At 40.6% G+C, this 18991-nt stretch overlaps 1 protein-coding gene across 5 annotated transcripts; it reads right to left on the bottom strand.

Moving 5' to 3' along the window:
- Positions 1-637: 637 nt before the first annotated feature.
- Positions 638-8751, bottom strand: LOC110508844 (TLC domain-containing protein 4-B). 5 transcript variants are annotated; one of them, XM_021589695.3, is made up of 7 exons: positions 8446-8751; positions 5828-5994; positions 5489-5578; positions 5326-5384; positions 5128-5222; positions 3253-3326; positions 638-2418 (listed from the first exon to the last, which is right to left on the bottom strand). In XM_021589695.3, exons 2-7 carry the CDS (start codon positions 5980-5982, stop codon positions 2103-2105), a joined length of 789 nt encoding a protein of 262 aa, XP_021445370.1. In that variant the 5' UTR covers positions 5983-5994; positions 8446-8751; the 3' UTR covers positions 638-2102. The 5 variants fall into 5 exon arrangements, with proteins under 5 accessions (XP_021445370.1, XP_021445368.1, XP_021445369.1 ...); XM_021589693.3 differs by having other exon boundaries at positions 7869-8749; XM_021589694.3 differs by having other exon boundaries at positions 8007-8662.
- Between the last annotated feature and the right edge of the window lie 10240 nt (positions 8752-18991).

Raw genomic sequence — 18991 nt, 5'->3', positions numbered from 1 at the left:
GTTCTCTGCTGCCAATGACTGGAACGAATTGCAAAAATCACTGATGCTGGAGACTCATATCTCTCTTACTAACTTTAAGCATCAGCTATCAGAGCAACTTACAGATCATTGCACCTGTACATAGCCCATATGTAAATAGCCCATCCAACTACCTCATCCGCATATTGTTATTCTTTAAATTATTTTCTCCTTTCTACCCCAGTATCTCTACTTGCACATTCATCTTCTGCACATCTATCACTCGTTTTTATTTGCTAAATTGTAATTATTTCGCCACTTTATTGCCTTACCTCCCTAATCTTACTTCATTTTCACACACTGTATATAGACTTCTCTATTGACTTATTAACTCTGTTTGTTTATTCCATGTGTAACTCTGTGTTGTTGTTTGTGTCGCACTGCTTTGCTTTATCTTGGCCAGGTCGCAGTTGTAAATGAGAACTTGTTCTCAACTGGCCTACCTGGTTAAATAAAGGTGAAATAAAATCAAAAACAAGAATAATTGTACGTTTTTACATCCATAGTTGTACATTTTTATCTATACTTTAAGAGCCAGAGGTAATAATGGTGGCCAAAGTAGCCAAAGGTATGGGACTTTTAGAAAACAATGTGATGACCAAATGATGCCAAACCAAGGTTTTAACATCAATCATTTTTTTATTAATATTCCTCAAAACTCATTGACCACTGTATCCTCCTTTTGAGGGGATGTTTGCAGTCCCGCATTGTCTCCACAAGAGAGCAGCAGCAGACAAGTGTTGTCGTGTTGTCTGCTGACAACTGTCTGAAGACAATCAAAGCAAGTATGAAAATGAAGTTAATAAATCATTCACTTCAACTAACTCAAAGAGTACATTATTAAAATATATATTTCTAAATGAAATATTATAACTAACATAGCTGTAAATGTCACAATAGCTTGCATATTCTCACCCAGAGATCCAACAGGGAAACCTGAAAGGCATAATGCAAGATTCTTGCATTTAAGGCCATGTTCTGCTTACCCGGAGCCGGAGTCAGATGAACTTGCGGATACCATTTTTATGTCTCTGCACACAGCATGAGGGAAATAGCGGTAGTTTAGCTAGCCAACGTTAAATAGCGATAGCACAAGGACTGGAAGTCTAAAGGTACAGTAGCATTGCTATTCTAACTTCATACTGCATGCAGACATACACGTTCATCAGACTCTGGGTAACAAGAAAACGGGATTAAATGCGAGAATCTTGCAGTATCCCTTTAATTACATTTTTCACATTACATTATGAAGCTTGGCTTCTGAAGTTTGATTTGTAATTTGTGAACTGTGTGGAGATGCTTGTGTGAAGTTATAGTGTGGGTGTGTCGGTTAGACATAAGTGCACTTTTATTGCTGTTATCATGAATCACACTCAGTAAGGTCACTTCTAGAGATAAAATTACAATACATTCTGGCATTTGTTTGCTGTGCTTTGTCTAAATCTACCCTGATACTTTATGTGCATGACTAATATTTCCTAGGCCTACTGCATGAGCAGGCTCCTGAGCATAGACTTCAGTAGTCTGACAATATACTTCTTTTACATCCTAATGCTGGTGAAAACACAGATTTCAAGTAAGGATTTTATTTTTGTACAATATCTCATGATATTTGTACAAGAGCCATCTATATGGCTTCATAAACATTACAAAACTATGTGAGTTCCTTTAACATTCTCTTCCATGTCAGTTCATGTAATTGTGGCAATACACACAAGACACCTTTGGGTGGACATACATACAATTTACAATCCAAGGGTCCAACAGAAAAGAGGACCTGTGCTTTAGAGTATTGTCTGTTTGTTTCCATCCACTTCCTCCATCTGTAAGGATCAAGAGAAGACGCAATCCAATGGCCTTTACCATGTCCCCTCCCATCATTTTGGAGGACTGTAGAGCTTGTTCAATTGGCAGTGTTCTGGGCAAATAAGTATAGTGGTACACAATTTACCTAGGGCTGGTCATGGGATCCTAGGGAGTCTCAAGACATTTCCAGTCCATGAACCATTTGATCCAAAAATGTCCATGAACCATTTGAACCAGACATACAATAAAATAACTCCACCATAGCCTTGTGCAACCTCTCAGTGCACTTTCCCATTCTGTAGTTTTTCCACTTTTACCTTTCCGGGAGAGCGCAGGACGCTAATGCAGCCACGGGCCATTTTATGCATCCACATGACGTTCATAATGTCTAGACAGAAACTGGGGCCCATCCATGCACAACGGCCACCAAAAGTCACCCGGTAGAAAGGTTCTGTCCCGTACACGGCGTACATCCGGCTGTAATACATTGGCATGACCGCTATCCTCACCAGGAAGAAGGATAGCGTCATGGCAATTCCGTTGACCATATTTGGTAATGATTTCTTTGGGTAACCAAGCACTTCAAAGAACCAGCTGAAAGATAGATACAGTTAGTATAGTTACAGAGTGAGATAGCAGTTGTAGAATTCAATTGTAATGGAGTCATGGATATCAACTGGCATTGTTCCAGAAAGGTGGCTCTTAAGACATATCTACAGTATACCAAGAACTTAAAGGTTTTAAGTACAATTCCTTAGGGAACTGCCCCTCCCTACCTTCAAGCCTATGCTCAAACACTACACCCTAACCCGAGCAATCCGTTCTGCCACCTCTGGCCTCTTGGCTCTCCCAACCCTACGGGAGGACTCTTTCCTGGCACCCCAATGGTGGAACAAGCTTCCCCCTGACGCTAGGACAGCAGAGTCCCTGCCCATCTTCTGAAAACGTCTGGAATCCTACCTGTTAAACTAACACTCACACTTGACTCCTTTTCTACTAATCACTGACTTTGCTGATAGCTACTATGAGGAAAAATATACTTACTTTGACTGTGATATGTGGTTGTCCCACCCAGCTATATTAAAATGAATGCACTAACTGTAATTCACTCTGGATAAGAGCGTAAGCTAAATGATTCAAATTTAAATGTAAATGTTTAACATTGAATCTGTATTTTGTCTTTGTTGGATTAAATCAGGATAATAGTATACAATTGGAAAAGTATGTGACTGAAAACTACTATAAGTAGTTACACATTAACGGTCAATAGTGTTTCTGAAACGGTTGAATGCACTACTACCAATGACAACAGCCACTTGGCAAATACTGTAAGGACAAATAAATGTGTATTTTATGAGATTCCCTCTACTTCCCAGTAAACATTCTGTTTGTGTGTGCGTGATTCTATTTGGCACAGAGGTTACCTACCGCTGGTTCACACAAGGAGTGGAAAGCTCTGCGACCAGACGGAAGTTAGCAAAATAAGGCAACATTCCTATGCTCTAAAAGAGAGAGACAGAACAAAGTGCAAAGAAAATAATGGCAAGAGAAGTACTTTCCATAATATGTGAATTCATGATACATCATGATCGTAAACCTACCGTACGATCCCAAAAAAATAAAACATCTAGGTGTACTTACTGGGGTTATGACACAGTTAATAAACTTGGGTCACATAGAAATGTTCAAAATGTGTTCAAAAATTGGTGGTGACAATCCAGCAGTGCATGCTCGTACCGCTATGTACTGGTAAATCCATACTGTTACTAGGCAACATGTGCTCTATGTATCACAACAGAATCCACTACAGACAAGATAGGAAGGAAGGGACCCCTTCTATAGCCATTTGACACAGGCCTGTTCTTTGTTTCGGACATTTTTTGCATGTTCTGTATTGTTAGCAGGTTAGAGACACAAGACTGTGTTCATTGATCACACATGTAAGTGGAGGAAAGACATGGACATAAATACCTAAACAGAAGAAATATGCAACTAGTGATAACTGGCACCATTAAAAGCCCCCATCCCAACATTGAAGAATATTTTAAAAAGCATTCTAGAGAAAATAAAAAAGATATGGACTAACTATGTGGATGCTGTTATTAAGTTATTATCTAAATATACATTTCTAAACATTTACCCTACAATCCAGTCTAAAATTACCCCAAAAAGGGACTGGAAATGATCCAGTACATTTTACTGAGAAAAGTCAGTGGTAATTTAAAAAAATGAAATAAGAGGAAGACCCTGTCTTTGTAGTGATATATAGGGTCTAGGGTATAGGCTCAAAAGGTCAAAAACAACCTAAAGGCAGCATGCACCAATCACCATCACAGACTGAGAGAAGTAAGAGAATACATTATGCACAGAAACTCTACAGTCTGGTTTCCTGGACACAGATTAATCCTAGTCTGGGACAACAAAAAAAATATATTCAATGGATATTCTCCATTGAGCATGTATTCTAGTCCGGGACTGGTCTGAATCTGTGGCTTTGAAATGGGCACAACAACTCATCATCGTATTCCATGCAAAAAATGGTCCCCATCCTGATCATTATCATTGTTAGTCTAAGCAGCTACTGAGCCTGACGGCCCAGAATAGATTCACAGGACAGGACCAAGAGTGAACATCTACATCACATGGTTGTCTAGCTTTTGGTGGTGCGTCAACTGCAAGCCATATATCAAAACTGTTTTACAACTGTAACTCCTTTCGAACAATATATGCGCTTGCTTACACTGTACCTTCCCGAAGAAGGGAGGGTAACGCTTTAGTGTACAGCAGGGGTCGGCAACAGCAGGGGTTGGAAACAGTATTTCCATAAATAAAAAAGAGATGCGTAATCGTGTCTCAATGTAATCAAGGTATGAAATTATTGTTATTTCTTAAATACAATCTCTTTTTGGGCTTAGTTGTGGTCAATTTGCAGTGTACAAATTTTGTCGACCATTCGCTCCGACAAAAATAGGCCCGCGGCTGAATCTACTTGCCTACCCCTGGTTTACAGTGTTCTATTACTGCGTAATAACCCTAGTAAGTACAGCAAAACAACTGAGTAATAACACTTATAGCAGTGTATTTATAGGTCAATAACAACACTGTAAATCAAAGTGTTCCAAATATAGGTCTACACATATTAGGGACACTGAATGTAAAGTGGAACCAAACTATTTCATCCCTGACAAGCACTTTGTTATCTATTCTAACCAATCCCATCAAACTACATGGCTGTTCATCCTTGGCCCTTGTCCCTTCCCCATCTTGCCTGCACATTCTGCTCTGGGTCAGTAAGGAACTCACCAGTACATAGTAGTAAGCATACAGTGCTGCCAGGTGGTGGATTACAAAAAACTTGTCCCCTATCGCCCGCCAATAGTAACATATGAGCAGCATATCTGCAAGACAGACAAGGGAGATAGCTCACTGTATGGGTCAACATAATCCATGGAAATATGAAAAGTAATACAAGTGTTAGACATGTTTGAAGTGGAGACCCACCTGATAGGAGGTAGCCACAGGTTATGGCCACATTTATTTTCACCAGTGACGGATCTCCCCTATTGGTAAGAAAGCACAAAGCACATGTTTAAAATATAGATAAATGTTCCAAATATAAGATTATATCAAGAATTGCACACTTTGCAGTCAGGGAGAATCTTACCAGACTGGGTCTTCATTGACGGCATCATCAAATAGTAATATGTAGAGACAAAAAAGGCCCACTATCAAGGCGTGAAATGTAGACACAGTTCTAGAAAAATATCACAAAAAAACAGACACACATACTCATAAAAGCATACTAACTTAAAGTTGACATTTGGTGGCAGCTGTGGGATTCCATGACATGGGAAAATGCTAAACAAGGATATTTGAAAGGGTCTATGCTCAGAAATGTACTTTGACTGGGAAAATGATAATCCAATATGTGTTCTGATAGGAGCTTTGAATTACATGATTGAATAACACCAAAATATAACTTCTCCGTCTCCTGATGATGTACCTGGAGTTCCACTCTACGGTGTGTTTAGGGCTGAGACGGCGGTACCCAGGACAGAACCGAGCAGAGATACAGGGACTGACAAAATGGAACAGACACTGGAACGTCACAAAGCTGGTGGCAGCGATGGACAGGACCAGCGGAGAGAAGCTCGCCATTACCACTCGTTACTGAGAGAGAGAAAAACACACAGTTCATAGTAGAGAAGCAAATCACGAATGTGAAATATACACCCGTACAGTAGAGTAAGTCAGACTTTTGCCTACATCATGCACTGAATCATGTCAATAGGAGTTCGACTGATATTCTGCTCCTGTACCTGTAGGCCTGTGAGCAGTGAGCAAAAAGGGAGAAATCCTGACTTGAAATCTACAATACCAGTGTATGATTGGCACCGTTTTGGGTATAAAGTAGTTAACTTCTAGAGCCCGCAGCAACAGACCGTAACCTGAACTTTGTATTTGACTTGGTTTTTGGCATGTTTAGAACAGAGCTGTTAAAGCATTTATGGGGTCTTTTTTACTGTACTGTACAGTGCAGATATGGTATCACCAACTGTAGATACTGTATACCCAAATATGTCAACACCTGCTTCTGTACTATCTTATCTCAGGCCAGGACCCATGTATTTACCACCGGCTGGCTGCCTTGCAACAGTTTGGAATATTTGTTGATTTAGTTGCATTATCACATTGAGGTCATGGGTCAGCTCATATACAACCTACTAATGCCCCCCCCCAATAGACCAGTCACACTAATTTATGTGGTCTCCAGGTCCTACCTTTGTTGTAGTGGACCCCCTGCTGTGCACTGCAGTTATTCTGCAATGACTGTGTCCAAAATACCACAGTTGACTGCAGTTACTGCACGTTTACTGCAGTTTCAAAACGGAAATATTTTGTAAGGGCCAGAATGACATTCTGTTCACGTGACATTACTTAAGACTGGAGCGACCATATTTCATGCAAGGATTTATTTTGCAAGGCATTTTGGAGAGAAGCGAAACTGTATGGCAAAATGCATTCTTCACTGTTACTTGAAATGTTGCAGTATTTCTAGTTCTTTTTCATAGAACAACTCTCATACATTCTGCTGCCAAAAATAAACTGACCCCTGCCCTACTAAGAATAACATGTCCGTTTCGAAATACTGTGTTGTTTCTTCGAAATTGTGAAGCATTCCTCCTCGTGCCCTTGAGAAAACGGTTGAATGAAACGAAACGGTTGAATAAAACGAACCTCACCTTCAGCAAACAAGTGTGGACCAACCATTCATAGGCTACTTCTGGAAAGTATACTCAACTCTTAAGATCACGTTTGCGTCGCCACTAGCTACCACAGTCATAAAGTCGTAAATCTGGTTAAACCTCGCCTATTTCTACAATGGCTCTTCTTCAAAACTGATTTTATACCTAACCCTAACCACACTGTTAACCGTATGCCTAACCCTAACCTCAAATTAAGACCAAAAATCAAATTTGTTTGTTTGTTTTTATGAATTTTTCACGATAGAAACCATTTTGACTTTGTGGCTGTGGTAACTAATGACAACCCTTGCCTGGCTCTGTGTCAAAATCGCTGACGGTTTGTAACTAAATACAGAGGCATAAATTGATCCCCATACATGTCCCCACAGCCCAAACGTCAGCCAGGTGGGGACCTCCATGCTTTCATCAAGTATCTTGTCAGGTAGTTGTTGATCACAAGTGACCCTGTCTGAAATAGCCAATAACCGTGAGAAACTATAGCATATTGTAGAATACCCTACATTGTTGCCAGACAGGAAATCTGAACAGCTGATCTGCTTTAAGTAGACACAACCTACTTTTTCTAACTAAAACGTGAATAACTACTGTACAATGAAACAAGATCTCTACAGAAACATTGACTACAGTATACTGTAGTAGTAGGTTATGATGGTAGATACTGTATTGGCAGCATAAGAGAGTAACACCATTAAAGTGTGATAGGTCAATAGACAGGCAGACAATTGTGATACAAGGCAAGCAAATTGTACATTACTGACAGAAGCATTCTGTACTTACACTCAAGTCCCCGCACTAGTTTCTAAGAAATTATATATTCCACCGCGTACAGATACAAAATGTTGGAGTAATTGGCGACTGACGCCTGCTCAGTCGATATAGCACACCATTGCACAGGCAATGACGCCCTATACTAACCTTGACGTCATCGTGCGATACCAAAGCGCCAAGTGCAATAACGACAAGTGCATTTCAAGGGGAGCAGCATATCCCGAGATATAAATATCCCCCCGTGATGTCGAAACCCAGCCTGTGTGCAAGAGGCGTTGGTCGTTGTAAGGACATATATTACAGGCTATGCTACACCTTGGCTGAGAAACTGAATTGGAAAAATACGCGTAAAACTGGTTGGCCGACATATTTACCCAAAATGACTCCACATCGAAACGCAGATTATTTCTTAAACGCAAGCAAACGGAACGAAACGTGGAGGAACCTACCTGAATTTGGGAAAAAGCGTAAAACTGGTTGCACGACAGATTTAGGCAAAATTACTATAAGGATATCCGCATATCTACATGCAGGAGGAAATGTAAACAAAACTAGTTTGCTTACAATAGTGAAGCTGATAACTTACATTGTTTTCACATAGCCAATGATGCGAACGGAATGGATTTTAAATTGCCTAATCATAAAGCTGCCTTTCCATATTTTAAAAGAATATGGTACCTAAAATACAAGCTATAATTGTAATGACTATTCATTTGTGGCTTTGTTTCCCCGAAATGCCTGTTTTGAAATCAGCTATGGGGGATTAATTAATCTGATAATTGTAACCTGATGTTTTTTTCAATAGTCTCTTCTTGTCTTTTAACGTCATATCTCTCTCCTCCTACCAACCCCCCCCCCCCCCCCTCTCTCTCTCTCTCTCTCTCTCTCTCTCTCTCTCTCGCTCTCCGTCTGTGTTTCCGGTGTGTGTACGTCCGTGCGTGTGTGTATAGATGGTATGAAATGACGAAACAAGATTGCTGTAGCTGGGTAGCATTCAGCAGGACGCAACGTTTTGGAACGTTCAGATAGAAATAGGCTATGTAGAATAAACTTGCCTCTCTGACATGTAGAATATGAATCACTTTGGCTCTTTTTGTGGAATCTATCTATCTGCAATGTTTGGCAACTGAACAAGGGCCAGGATTTATTGTGCTTTCAAGGCAACTCGGAAACTCGGGACCTCCAAGTTAAACATTTGCGTAGAGCTTCCTATTTGTTGCCTCTGATACTTTCCAAGTGGGAAACTCTGGGCTCATCTTTGTGTCGCGTTCAGGTCATGTCGGAAACTCAGACCTTCCGACTTGCTTACGCGTTGTAGAACATTTTCCCCGATTTCCCCACTTGGGAAGTGTCAGAATCAACCAATAGGAAGCTCTATGCCAAAAACGTGCATTTAAACTCAGAGGTCCCGAGTTTACGGCATCTACAACGGAATTACCTCCCCCAAAAATAAATTGTGTCAGTCCTTGCTTTGAGTTGCAGTTCCGAGTTGTCGTGAACGTGGCAATAGAGCAGGGAGGAGTGTCATACTATTACTGTATGGCGGTGTTCGAGAGCATCAAACCCGTAATGTATCATGGGTGAACTACAAATAATAATGAGTAGTTAGTTATATGTGATGCAGGGTTACTGTCGCCTGCTATGTCGAACAAGCCTACTGTCATTCACCCACAGCATGTCATTGAACCAGCCATATAAGGAGACAGTGCTGTATGAACTCTAGTGCCCCCATTATGACCAACATCGATTCAGTGGTTCTCCTGTACAGCTGTTTATAAATCACCACTAGATGGTAGGATTCCCTTTCTGTGTCACATCATGTATGATTAATAGGCTACTTTCTGCATTATTTCCTTGACCAATGAGGTAATCTCGGTTAACACAGAAGGAAAGTATTGTGTAATTGGTCAGATGCTCTATCAAGTTCTGGGCCCATATTGCTGCGTTTAGACAGGCAGCCGAAACCAGATATTTTTTTCACTAATTGTTCTTTTGACCAATCAGATCAGCTCTGAAAAAGAGCTGTTGTAAAACGATCTGATGTGATTGGTCAAAAGACACTTACTGGATGAAAAAAAATCAGGTTTCGCCACAGATGGTTTGTTTACGTTTCTACCGTTGTGGCTAGATGGAATAGGCATACAGCGCCATCTAGTGGTCGCGTTGGAGACACCAGTTGTTGACAATTGTAGCATTGTAGCTAAGCGTAACCCTAACCCTCTTCCTTTTTTATTATTTTGTTTTATTTCACCTTTATTTAACCAGGTAGACCAGTTGAGAACAAGTTCTCATTTACAACTGCGACTTGGCCAAGATAAAGCAAAGCAGAGCGACAAAAACACAGAGTTACACATAAACAAACGTACAGTCAATAACACAATAGAAAAAAAATCTATGTACAGTGTGCAAATGTAGAAGAGTATGGAGGTAAGGCAATAAATAGGCCAGAGGCAAAATAATTACAATTTAGCATTAACACTGGAGTGATAGATGTGCAGATGATGATGCGCAAGTAGAGATACTGAGGTGCAAAAGAGCAAGAAGATAAATAACAATATGGGGATGAGGTAGTTGGGTGTGCTATTTACAGATTGGATGTATACAGGTACAGTGATCGGTAAGCTGCTCTGACAGCTGATGGTTAAAGCTAGATAGGGAGATGTAAGTCTCCAGCTTTTGGCTGTTGTTTGGGCCTCAGAGAATCCAGTTTCCCGGTATGTAGTGAGGGAGGACTTTGCATTTGAGATTAAATTCACTACGATATCAAACTGCATTGAGGCGGATTGGAGGAGCTTGTTCACCTTGTTTGTCAATGTCAGTATCTCACACCATACGACAAATCAAGAAGCGGTAGGACCCAACTTCCTCTGCAAGATCTTGCAAGTGCTTGTGCCTCCACTTTGGCCACAGGATCGTTGATCGTCTGTCTGGCTTCCAGTAATGCCTCCCGAACCTCAGAAACCTGATACCTGATTGCATGAACACTTTGGAGCCTACTCTCCCAGTGTCACTTCATGAGTTCATAGTTACAGTGCCTTGCGAAAGTTTTCGGCCCCCTTGAACTTTGCGACCTTTTGCCACATTTCAGGCTTCAAACATAAAGATATAAAACTGTATTTTTTTGTGAAGAATCAACAACAAGTGGGACACAATCATGAAGTGGAACGACATTTATTGGATATTTCAAACTTTTTTAACAAATCAAAAACTGAAAAATTGGGCGTGCAAAATTATTCAGCCCCCTTAAATTAATACTTTGTAGCGCCACCTTTTGCTGCGATTACAGCTGTAAGTCGCTTGGGGTATGTCTCTATCAGTTTTGCACATCGAGAGACTGACATTTTTTCCCATTCCTCCTTGCAAAACAGCTCGAGCTCAGTGAGGTTGGATGGAGAGCATTTGTGAACAGCAGTTTTCAGTTCTTTCCACAGATTCTCGATTGGATTCAGGTCTGGACTTTGACTTGGCCATTCTAACACCTGGATATGTTTATTTTTGAACCATTCCATTGTAGATTTTTCTTTATGTTTTGGATCATTGTCTTGTTGGAAGACAAATCTCCGTCCCAGTCTCAGGTCTTTTGCAGACTCCATCAGGTTTTCTTCCAGAATGGTCCTGTATTTGGCTCCATCCATCTTCCCATCAATTTTAACCATCTTCCCTGTCCCTGCTGAAGAAAAGCAGGCCCAAACCATGATGCTGCCACCACCATGTTTGACAGTGGGGATGGTGTGTTCAGCTGTGTTGCTTTTACGCCAAACATAACGTTTTGCATTGTTGCCAAAAAGTTCAATTTTGGTTTCATCTGACCAGAGCACCTTCTTCCACATGTTTGGTGTGTCTCCCAGGTGGCTTGTGGCAAACTTTAAACTACACTTTTTATGGATATCTTTAAGAAATGGCTTTCTTCTTGCCACTCTTCCATAAAGGCCATATTTGTGCAATATACGACTGATTGTTGTCCTATGGACAGAGTCTCCCACCTCAGCTGTAGATCTCTGCAGTTCATCCAGAGTGATCATGGGCCTCTTGGCTGCATCTCTGATCAGTCTTCTCCTTGTATGAGCTGAAAGTTTAGAGGGACGGCCAGGTCTTGGTAGATTTGCAGTGGTCTGATACTCCTTCCATTTCAATATTATCGCTTGCACAGTGCTCCTTGGGATGTTTAAAGCTTGGGAAATCTTTTTGTATCCAAATCCGGCTTTAAACTTCTTCACAACAGTATCTCGGACCTGCCTGGTGTGTTCCTTGTTCTTCATGATGCTCTCTGCGCTTTTAACGGACCTCTGAGACTATCACAGTGCAGGTGCATTTATACGGAGACTTGATTACACACAGGTGGATTGTATTTATCCTCATTAGTCATTTAGGTCAACATTGGATCATTCAGAGATCCTCACTGAACTTCTGGAGAGAGTTTGCTGCACTGAAAGTAAAGGGGCTGAATAATTTTGCACGCCCAATTTTTCAGTTTTTGATTTGTTAAAAAAGTTTGAAATATCCAATAAATGTCGTTCCACTTCATGATTGTGTCCCACTTGTTGTTGATTCTTCACAAAAAAATACAGTTTTATATATTTATGTTTGAAGCCTGAAATGTGGCAAAAGTTCGCAAAGTTCAAGGGGGCCGAATACTTTCGCAAGGCACTGTATGTAAGTCTACCAATGGAAACTGAATGGGAACTCAAAGTCTGAGAAAACAGGAAAAAAATTATTTCGCAAGGCACTGTATGTTCACGTGTTTCGTCAAAACACTCCATCTTTTTGTGCCAGCTGAAAAGAAGGTGAAGAGCTTTTCCACATGCCCAAAAAACCCAACTGCATCTTTTGAAGATTTGGCAGCATCTGCAATGACAAGATTTAGAGTATCTTCTCCACATGGGACAAACATGACTCTGGGATTTTTTTTGAGCAGTCTGGCTTTACTCCTTGGTGCGTGCCCTTCATGTTGGCCCCATTATCATAAACTTGCCCTCTGCAATCTTCAAATGGAATCTTCAGCTCGTTCATCTTATCTAAGATGACAGATTCAAGCCTGTTGTAACCTCAACATTCACAAAGCAGAGGAAGGGCTTCTTGATCTCTGACTTTCCCTTTCAAGCCACGCTTCTCAGAATAATGGACATTTGCTCCTGGTGACTCATGTCAGGTGTACAGTCCAAGATAATGGAGAAGTACGTTGAGTCTCTTCCTTGAGTCACTATTGCTCACAATCTGTATCAGCTTACCAAGGCAATGAGCATGTGTCTCTCTATCTTTAATTTTGCTGAGATGATTTTCCATAACAGGGTCAAATTTTGCCAGTAATTCAACCTCTTTTATGAAGTTTCCATTACCTGGTTGGAAGAGTTTATCTGATGAACCCCTTAATGCTAGGTTTCTGTCAGCCAGAGACTGGGTGATACTTATTAAACGTGTAAGGACATCCCACCATCTCTTTCTTTCAGCCTCCAAAATTGTCATTTGTATCTGGTAAAGAGTATCTCCCCGACTTAGGCACAGATCAAGTTCTCTCCACTTAATCATATTGTTTGTGTGTTCAGGACTATCCTCACGGTGTTTCAGAATGCCGTTGATATTTCACCAGTCATTCACACCTTCCTTTATTATTTTGTAGTCTTTTGTAGAAAAGAGCTTACAGCGAAAACAATACACAGCGTTGTTTTTGATTGAATATGAAAGCCAGCTCCTGGTAATCTTTTCCCCGTTTGACAGCTGTCTCTGTAATAAGCCTGAATGGAAACCTTTTCTAGAATTGTCTTTAGGGTAAGAAAAACCCAGTCCTGGTTTGAATGGACCTCTGCGCATTAACTCAGTCCTCATAAAGTCTGTTAAGACTGGGGGCCAATCTGGGTCATTTGGTGGAGCAGCAACTGTTCTATTAGGGTCTGAGCTGCTTGTATCTGATGCTGGCTGGACACCTCTATTTGTGCTAGTACTGTTTGAAGCTGCCTGTACTTCACTTGGGTCTGTGTTAGTACTGGCTGAAGACGGCTGTACTGGGTCTGTGTTAGTACTGGCTGAGGCTGCCTGTACTGGATCTGTGTTAGTACTGTCTGAAGACGGCTGTACTGGATCTGTGTTAGTACTGGCTGAGGCTGCCTGTACTGGGTCTGTGTTAGTACTGGCTGAAGACGGCTGTACTGGATCTGTGTTAGTACTGGCTGAGGCTGCCTGTACTGGGTCTGTGTTAGTACTTGCTGAAGCTGCCAGTACCGGGTCTGTGTTAGTACTGGCTGAGGTTGGATGTGGATCAGCTGAGTCTGTGCTTGTACTGGCTGATGATCCAGCATCTACTCTACTGACTTAAGCATAGCACCTGTAAATTATAGATAACAATATTATATATTTTATCAGCTGCATCAGACCCATTCAAACTGGCTCCCCCAGATTTCCTTTTATACATTTTGAAATATAAAATATAAAATTTTCGTCTTGCATTAGTCCAGAGTTGTAACTAAACCTTGACTGGGAGACTAGATAATCATTGTCTTGTTTTAAAATTATGTTCGCCTATGAGGAGTGCAATCACGCCCATATATTGTCTGGACTGGTCCCCAGAGGTTGCTGCTGGAAAGCGCGAGTTTAATTTCGTGCACGCGCATATAAATGCATGTTCACGCACAACGTGATTATCTTCTCCGAGCTGCAGTTTATAAACACCGTTGGCGTTTATCAAACGTAATAAATAGTTGTATTTCACTCTCACTTTTGTCAGGCACAAAGCCACAGAACACAGCCCTGGAAGTGGCTGGCAAGCAAGCAAGACACAGAAAGACCAAGAGATGCACTGCCAAACTAGGTTAGCAAAACAGACAGACTAGAGAGAGATGCACTGCAAGCCAGCAGATCAATTTAACGTTACTGTTATTTGCTGAAATCAAACTTGGAGAGGAGAGAACACAAGTTTACCTCACTTCTGTTCCCGCAATTCACTCTCATGGTGTTTCTTCTCTCTCTTTTCGTGACCAGAAGGATAGTTCCGCTTCATCCTCTCATCGAAGTTATAAACATTGACACCCGCTTTAACACTAGGGGGATGCGGGGCCCTTGCGTAATTTGCGGAGCCCTTCGTACCTATTGTAGTGAGCGTATAGGACCGCTCGACTCTGGTCACTGGTTTGAGTCGCTAAGCCAACTAGGTGAAAAATCTGTCGATGTGCCCTTGATCAAGGCACAACCTTAACTGCTCTGGATAAGTGCATCTGCTGAATGACTAAAATATACTCTATGATGCTCAATGTGTCAAAATGGCTTTTGAATACATCTAGTCCTGAATCTGGGAGGATCTCTTGTTTGGTTTCTACTAAATCATAAATGACATTAGGCCCAATGACCACAGCTGGGGAGAATTCCGAGTTGGGATGGGGACCTCACTGCATAGGAGAGGGAAACATGGAATTCCCAGATATGTGATGACCATACAAGGACATTTGAAATAAATCATGAGATAAGTACTTAAAGTACCTGTACTTTAATCCTAAGAAGCCCAGACATGGTCAGTACTATCTTTGCCAATGGGAGCTATTCTCATCATGGGAAAGATGGGAAATTGTGTTTTATTATATTGGGTAGTATTTGACGGACTATGGCTAGTTGCCAGTACTCTGCTCTCCTCATTTTGGATTTGAGTTTGAGCACTATATGCACACACACACACACATACATGCGGAGCCTTGTCTGGGCGTGCAAAATGTCTGGCAGCCTTGTCTGGCAGCGAAACAGTTAATTCAGCCTCATTTACTGCCTTAAAAAAAACAAAGCTGATATGGCTGACTTGCTTAAACAAGTGTGGTTTCTACTGACAATTGAGATGTACAAACTATGGCATAAGGGGATGACGAGCGGATAAAAGGCAATCCGTAATTTCGATCAAGACATTAATGAGCGAGCTAGAACGGATGTAGTCAATATAACTATTTGTTCAGCACTTTTGAAATGTACAGCGACAGGATTCAGAATATGGGCCGTTCTTACAATATTCTCCCTGTACACCAAGTCAGAACCGTAGGATACATAAAGGGTGCATATAAGCAGACAATGAAAGCTCTTACAATATTCGATGATGACATTTCTCTAAAACAGGCTATAGGCGACATGTGCACCACCAAGTCAGAACAGTAGGTGAAATTAAGAGTGGAAAAGGGACCAAATTATTAGGGTGAGGCACATAGGCTATTAACAGCTATCACAACATACACTTAGTATTACTTTCTTAGCTACAGTATACATATCTCCCTAGCATATTAAATAATTTATGCAGCAGCATACAAGACATTTTTGGACTCACCTTGTTATGCTGTGTTCACTTGAACAGGAAGGTGGCGCGACGGTCCTTCGTGGGAAAATTTTGTCATCAAAGTCTGGCATTGTCTGATTTATGGTGCTTTCAAGACCGAATCATGATGACGTCAGTGATCTTCAGGTCGGAGCTCTAGAACATGGCCCAAGTTCCCGGCATGCAATTTCGATTTGGATGACGGTTCAAAACATATTTTCCCAGTCAGAGCTCATTTTTTTTTCAGAGTTCCCAGTTGTCTTGAACCCACTGAAGTCAGATTTCCCAGTTTCAAGTTTCCAGTTGTTTTGAGCGCAGCAGAAGTCAAGCTGGATTGACAGCATGGCCAATGTTGAAAATGTATCCTTTTAAGTTTGGAAAAGAGACCCCTTAAACCCAAACTAGGGACCACACACCCACTCCACTGAATAGGAGGCTTGTGATTGCTTGGCAATGCTTCCAAACCACTCATTATTGAATTTGCAATTTCCAACTTGTGTAATGTTTATGTCCAATGGCTGATGAGCACCAAAAAGTTTTAACTATAATTTCTCTTCATTATTTCTCTTCATATGACAAGGATTGAAAAATAATTGTCTACTTGATTAATGATGATGACTGCTATCTTGCTAGCTAAGATTTTGAAAGTATGATGTTGATCAGTACAATCAAAGCTACTGTAGATATAACGTGATTTGACGTCATTTTATCTGTGGCCAATGACCCTGAGTTGACTTGGATGGGCACTTTTAATGTAACTCTGTGGCAGCACCCGAGTGGCTTGAATTTTTTTGCTCTACCCTTAGATTTTGCAGTGACACAGTGTCCCCATGAATGACAGAACGCTGAGCCAATCACGGCGCAACTAGAGAACAATACCAACCCCTACTGCCCATATTTTCCACTGGCTGCCCCACCACAACAGAAAGCACTGAGCTAGGCTGAGACACCTGCATTTTGAAGCTGCCTTACTCAAGAAAGCAAAAAAAGAGACCAGGCTTGTATGCAACTTTATTAACTGAAAGATTATTTGTATTTTTTTTACATTGTTTGCAGACTGATATGTGACATGTATTAATGTCAAAATAACATGCAAAACAGGCAACCCCCAAAATGGTTGTATTTTAAAAAAATCATAATAATAAAAATGTGGGGCAGCCCTAAATGACTGGATGTTTGTCATTTGGGAAAACACTTTCATCTTTCATTAAACTGAAAGTCTTAACTGTCTCACTTCCTTCCTAAGGAAAAACACAACGGTTAACAGTCATTGCTTCAGCATTTAGTAGTACACTACCTGCAGTAAGTGTGCCGTTGGCAGTAGTTGTTGGTGAACAAAAAATTATGCCCAGTAATAATTATGCAACAGGTTAAACAGGAACAAGAGCTGAGTAAGATCAGTGGAGTCTTTACAGTTGTACTGCTTGTGCAAACACGCAGGATAAATGACTGGAAAAAGGCAATTGAATTTCCATTCACAGTTTGTTTTTCTCTTTTGTGGAAACTGTAACCTACCTAGGCGAATATCAATTCTCTCCCTTACTTTTCTTCTCTTCATCACCTAAGTTACAACCAAAACAATGGAATCATACACATGATTATGTTTCATGTTTCAGCATGTTTCATATACAGAATGAAAATGTTTGACATACAGTACACTCTTAGAAAAAAAAGATTCTGGATAGAACCAAAAAGGGTTCTATGCTTGCTTCATACAGTATATGTCAGAGCTTAAGGTTCTATATAGTACTTAAATTGGCTCCATATAGAACTCTATATGGAACCCAAGGAATGGAATCAATTTTGGTTCAGTGTAGAAATGGTTTTATATATAACCTTTAGGGGTGCCATGTATGAAGCAAGCAATATAACCTTTTTCGGTGTGTACCCAACACTCAATACAACATCAATAATAACAAACACTTGAATCTTTCTATGAGGCAAATGTACAGTATTAGTATGTGACTGTCATCCTCCCAAAAATTGTGTGGTATATTTCCTCAACCTTTCAAATGACTTTTCCTCAGAAATTTAACCCAGAACTATTTTGTGAGTATAAACAGACTAGTAGACTAGGCCTAGAATACCCTAGGTTATTCAGAGGAAATGACAAAAATGGGACCTAGCTAGCTCTCATAGTGGGAATAGCATGGGGAGTTCTTCAGGGGCTAGCTCTGTTTGTGTTTATTTCAGGATGAGCACTTCTAGCAGAACGTTTCTATTGTGGACAGTCTTCCTGTTTATGGAGGTTTGGTGTCCCTTGACAGCACTGCTCAATGGACAGGAAACACATGGAAAGAGGGAGGGAGGAATGGAGGAAAGGATTTGTTTGCATTCTGACAGCAAATGTAGAGATAGTATACACAGAGACTTAGGTATCCTTTACTATTTTTAGAGCTGATCTCATTGTAAATGGAAACTTACTTATTCTCATTTCCCAATGCATTGTGGAAGGATGCAGTATTACTGTCACCCCCATGCTTTGCTTTAGTATTCTAATCCATGTTTTGGGGGAAAATAGGCAGATGTTTCATGACTTGTAGCCTACTATAATCAAATTATATATCTTCATAATTACGTTTGATTGTTTGTAATTCTCGTTTAATTCTATTTTTGATGACATTGTGATATATATGCAACATTATCGAAAGGTATAAGTATAATATAGCCTAATCAGGGGAAACTTGACAAAATAAATTCTGAATCTGTTATTGTGAATAACATTTTGTTTGTCCGAAGGCTTTCTTTCTTACACCCTTATATTCAGCGCTATCCATAGATCTATTCTCCATTTAAGAGTAAGCGAGCGCAGAGAAATTCAAGGCTTCTGATTGGTTTACCGCAGGTATCTCTC

The sequence above is a fragment of the Oncorhynchus mykiss genome, chromosome 28, assembly GCF_057628025.1.
Source record: "Oncorhynchus mykiss isolate SJ-2025 chromosome 28, ASM5762802v1, whole genome shotgun sequence".
Taxonomy (NCBI): domain Eukaryota; kingdom Metazoa; phylum Chordata; class Actinopteri; order Salmoniformes; family Salmonidae; genus Oncorhynchus; species Oncorhynchus mykiss.
This window is presented reverse-complemented; position numbering and strand designations above follow the sequence as displayed.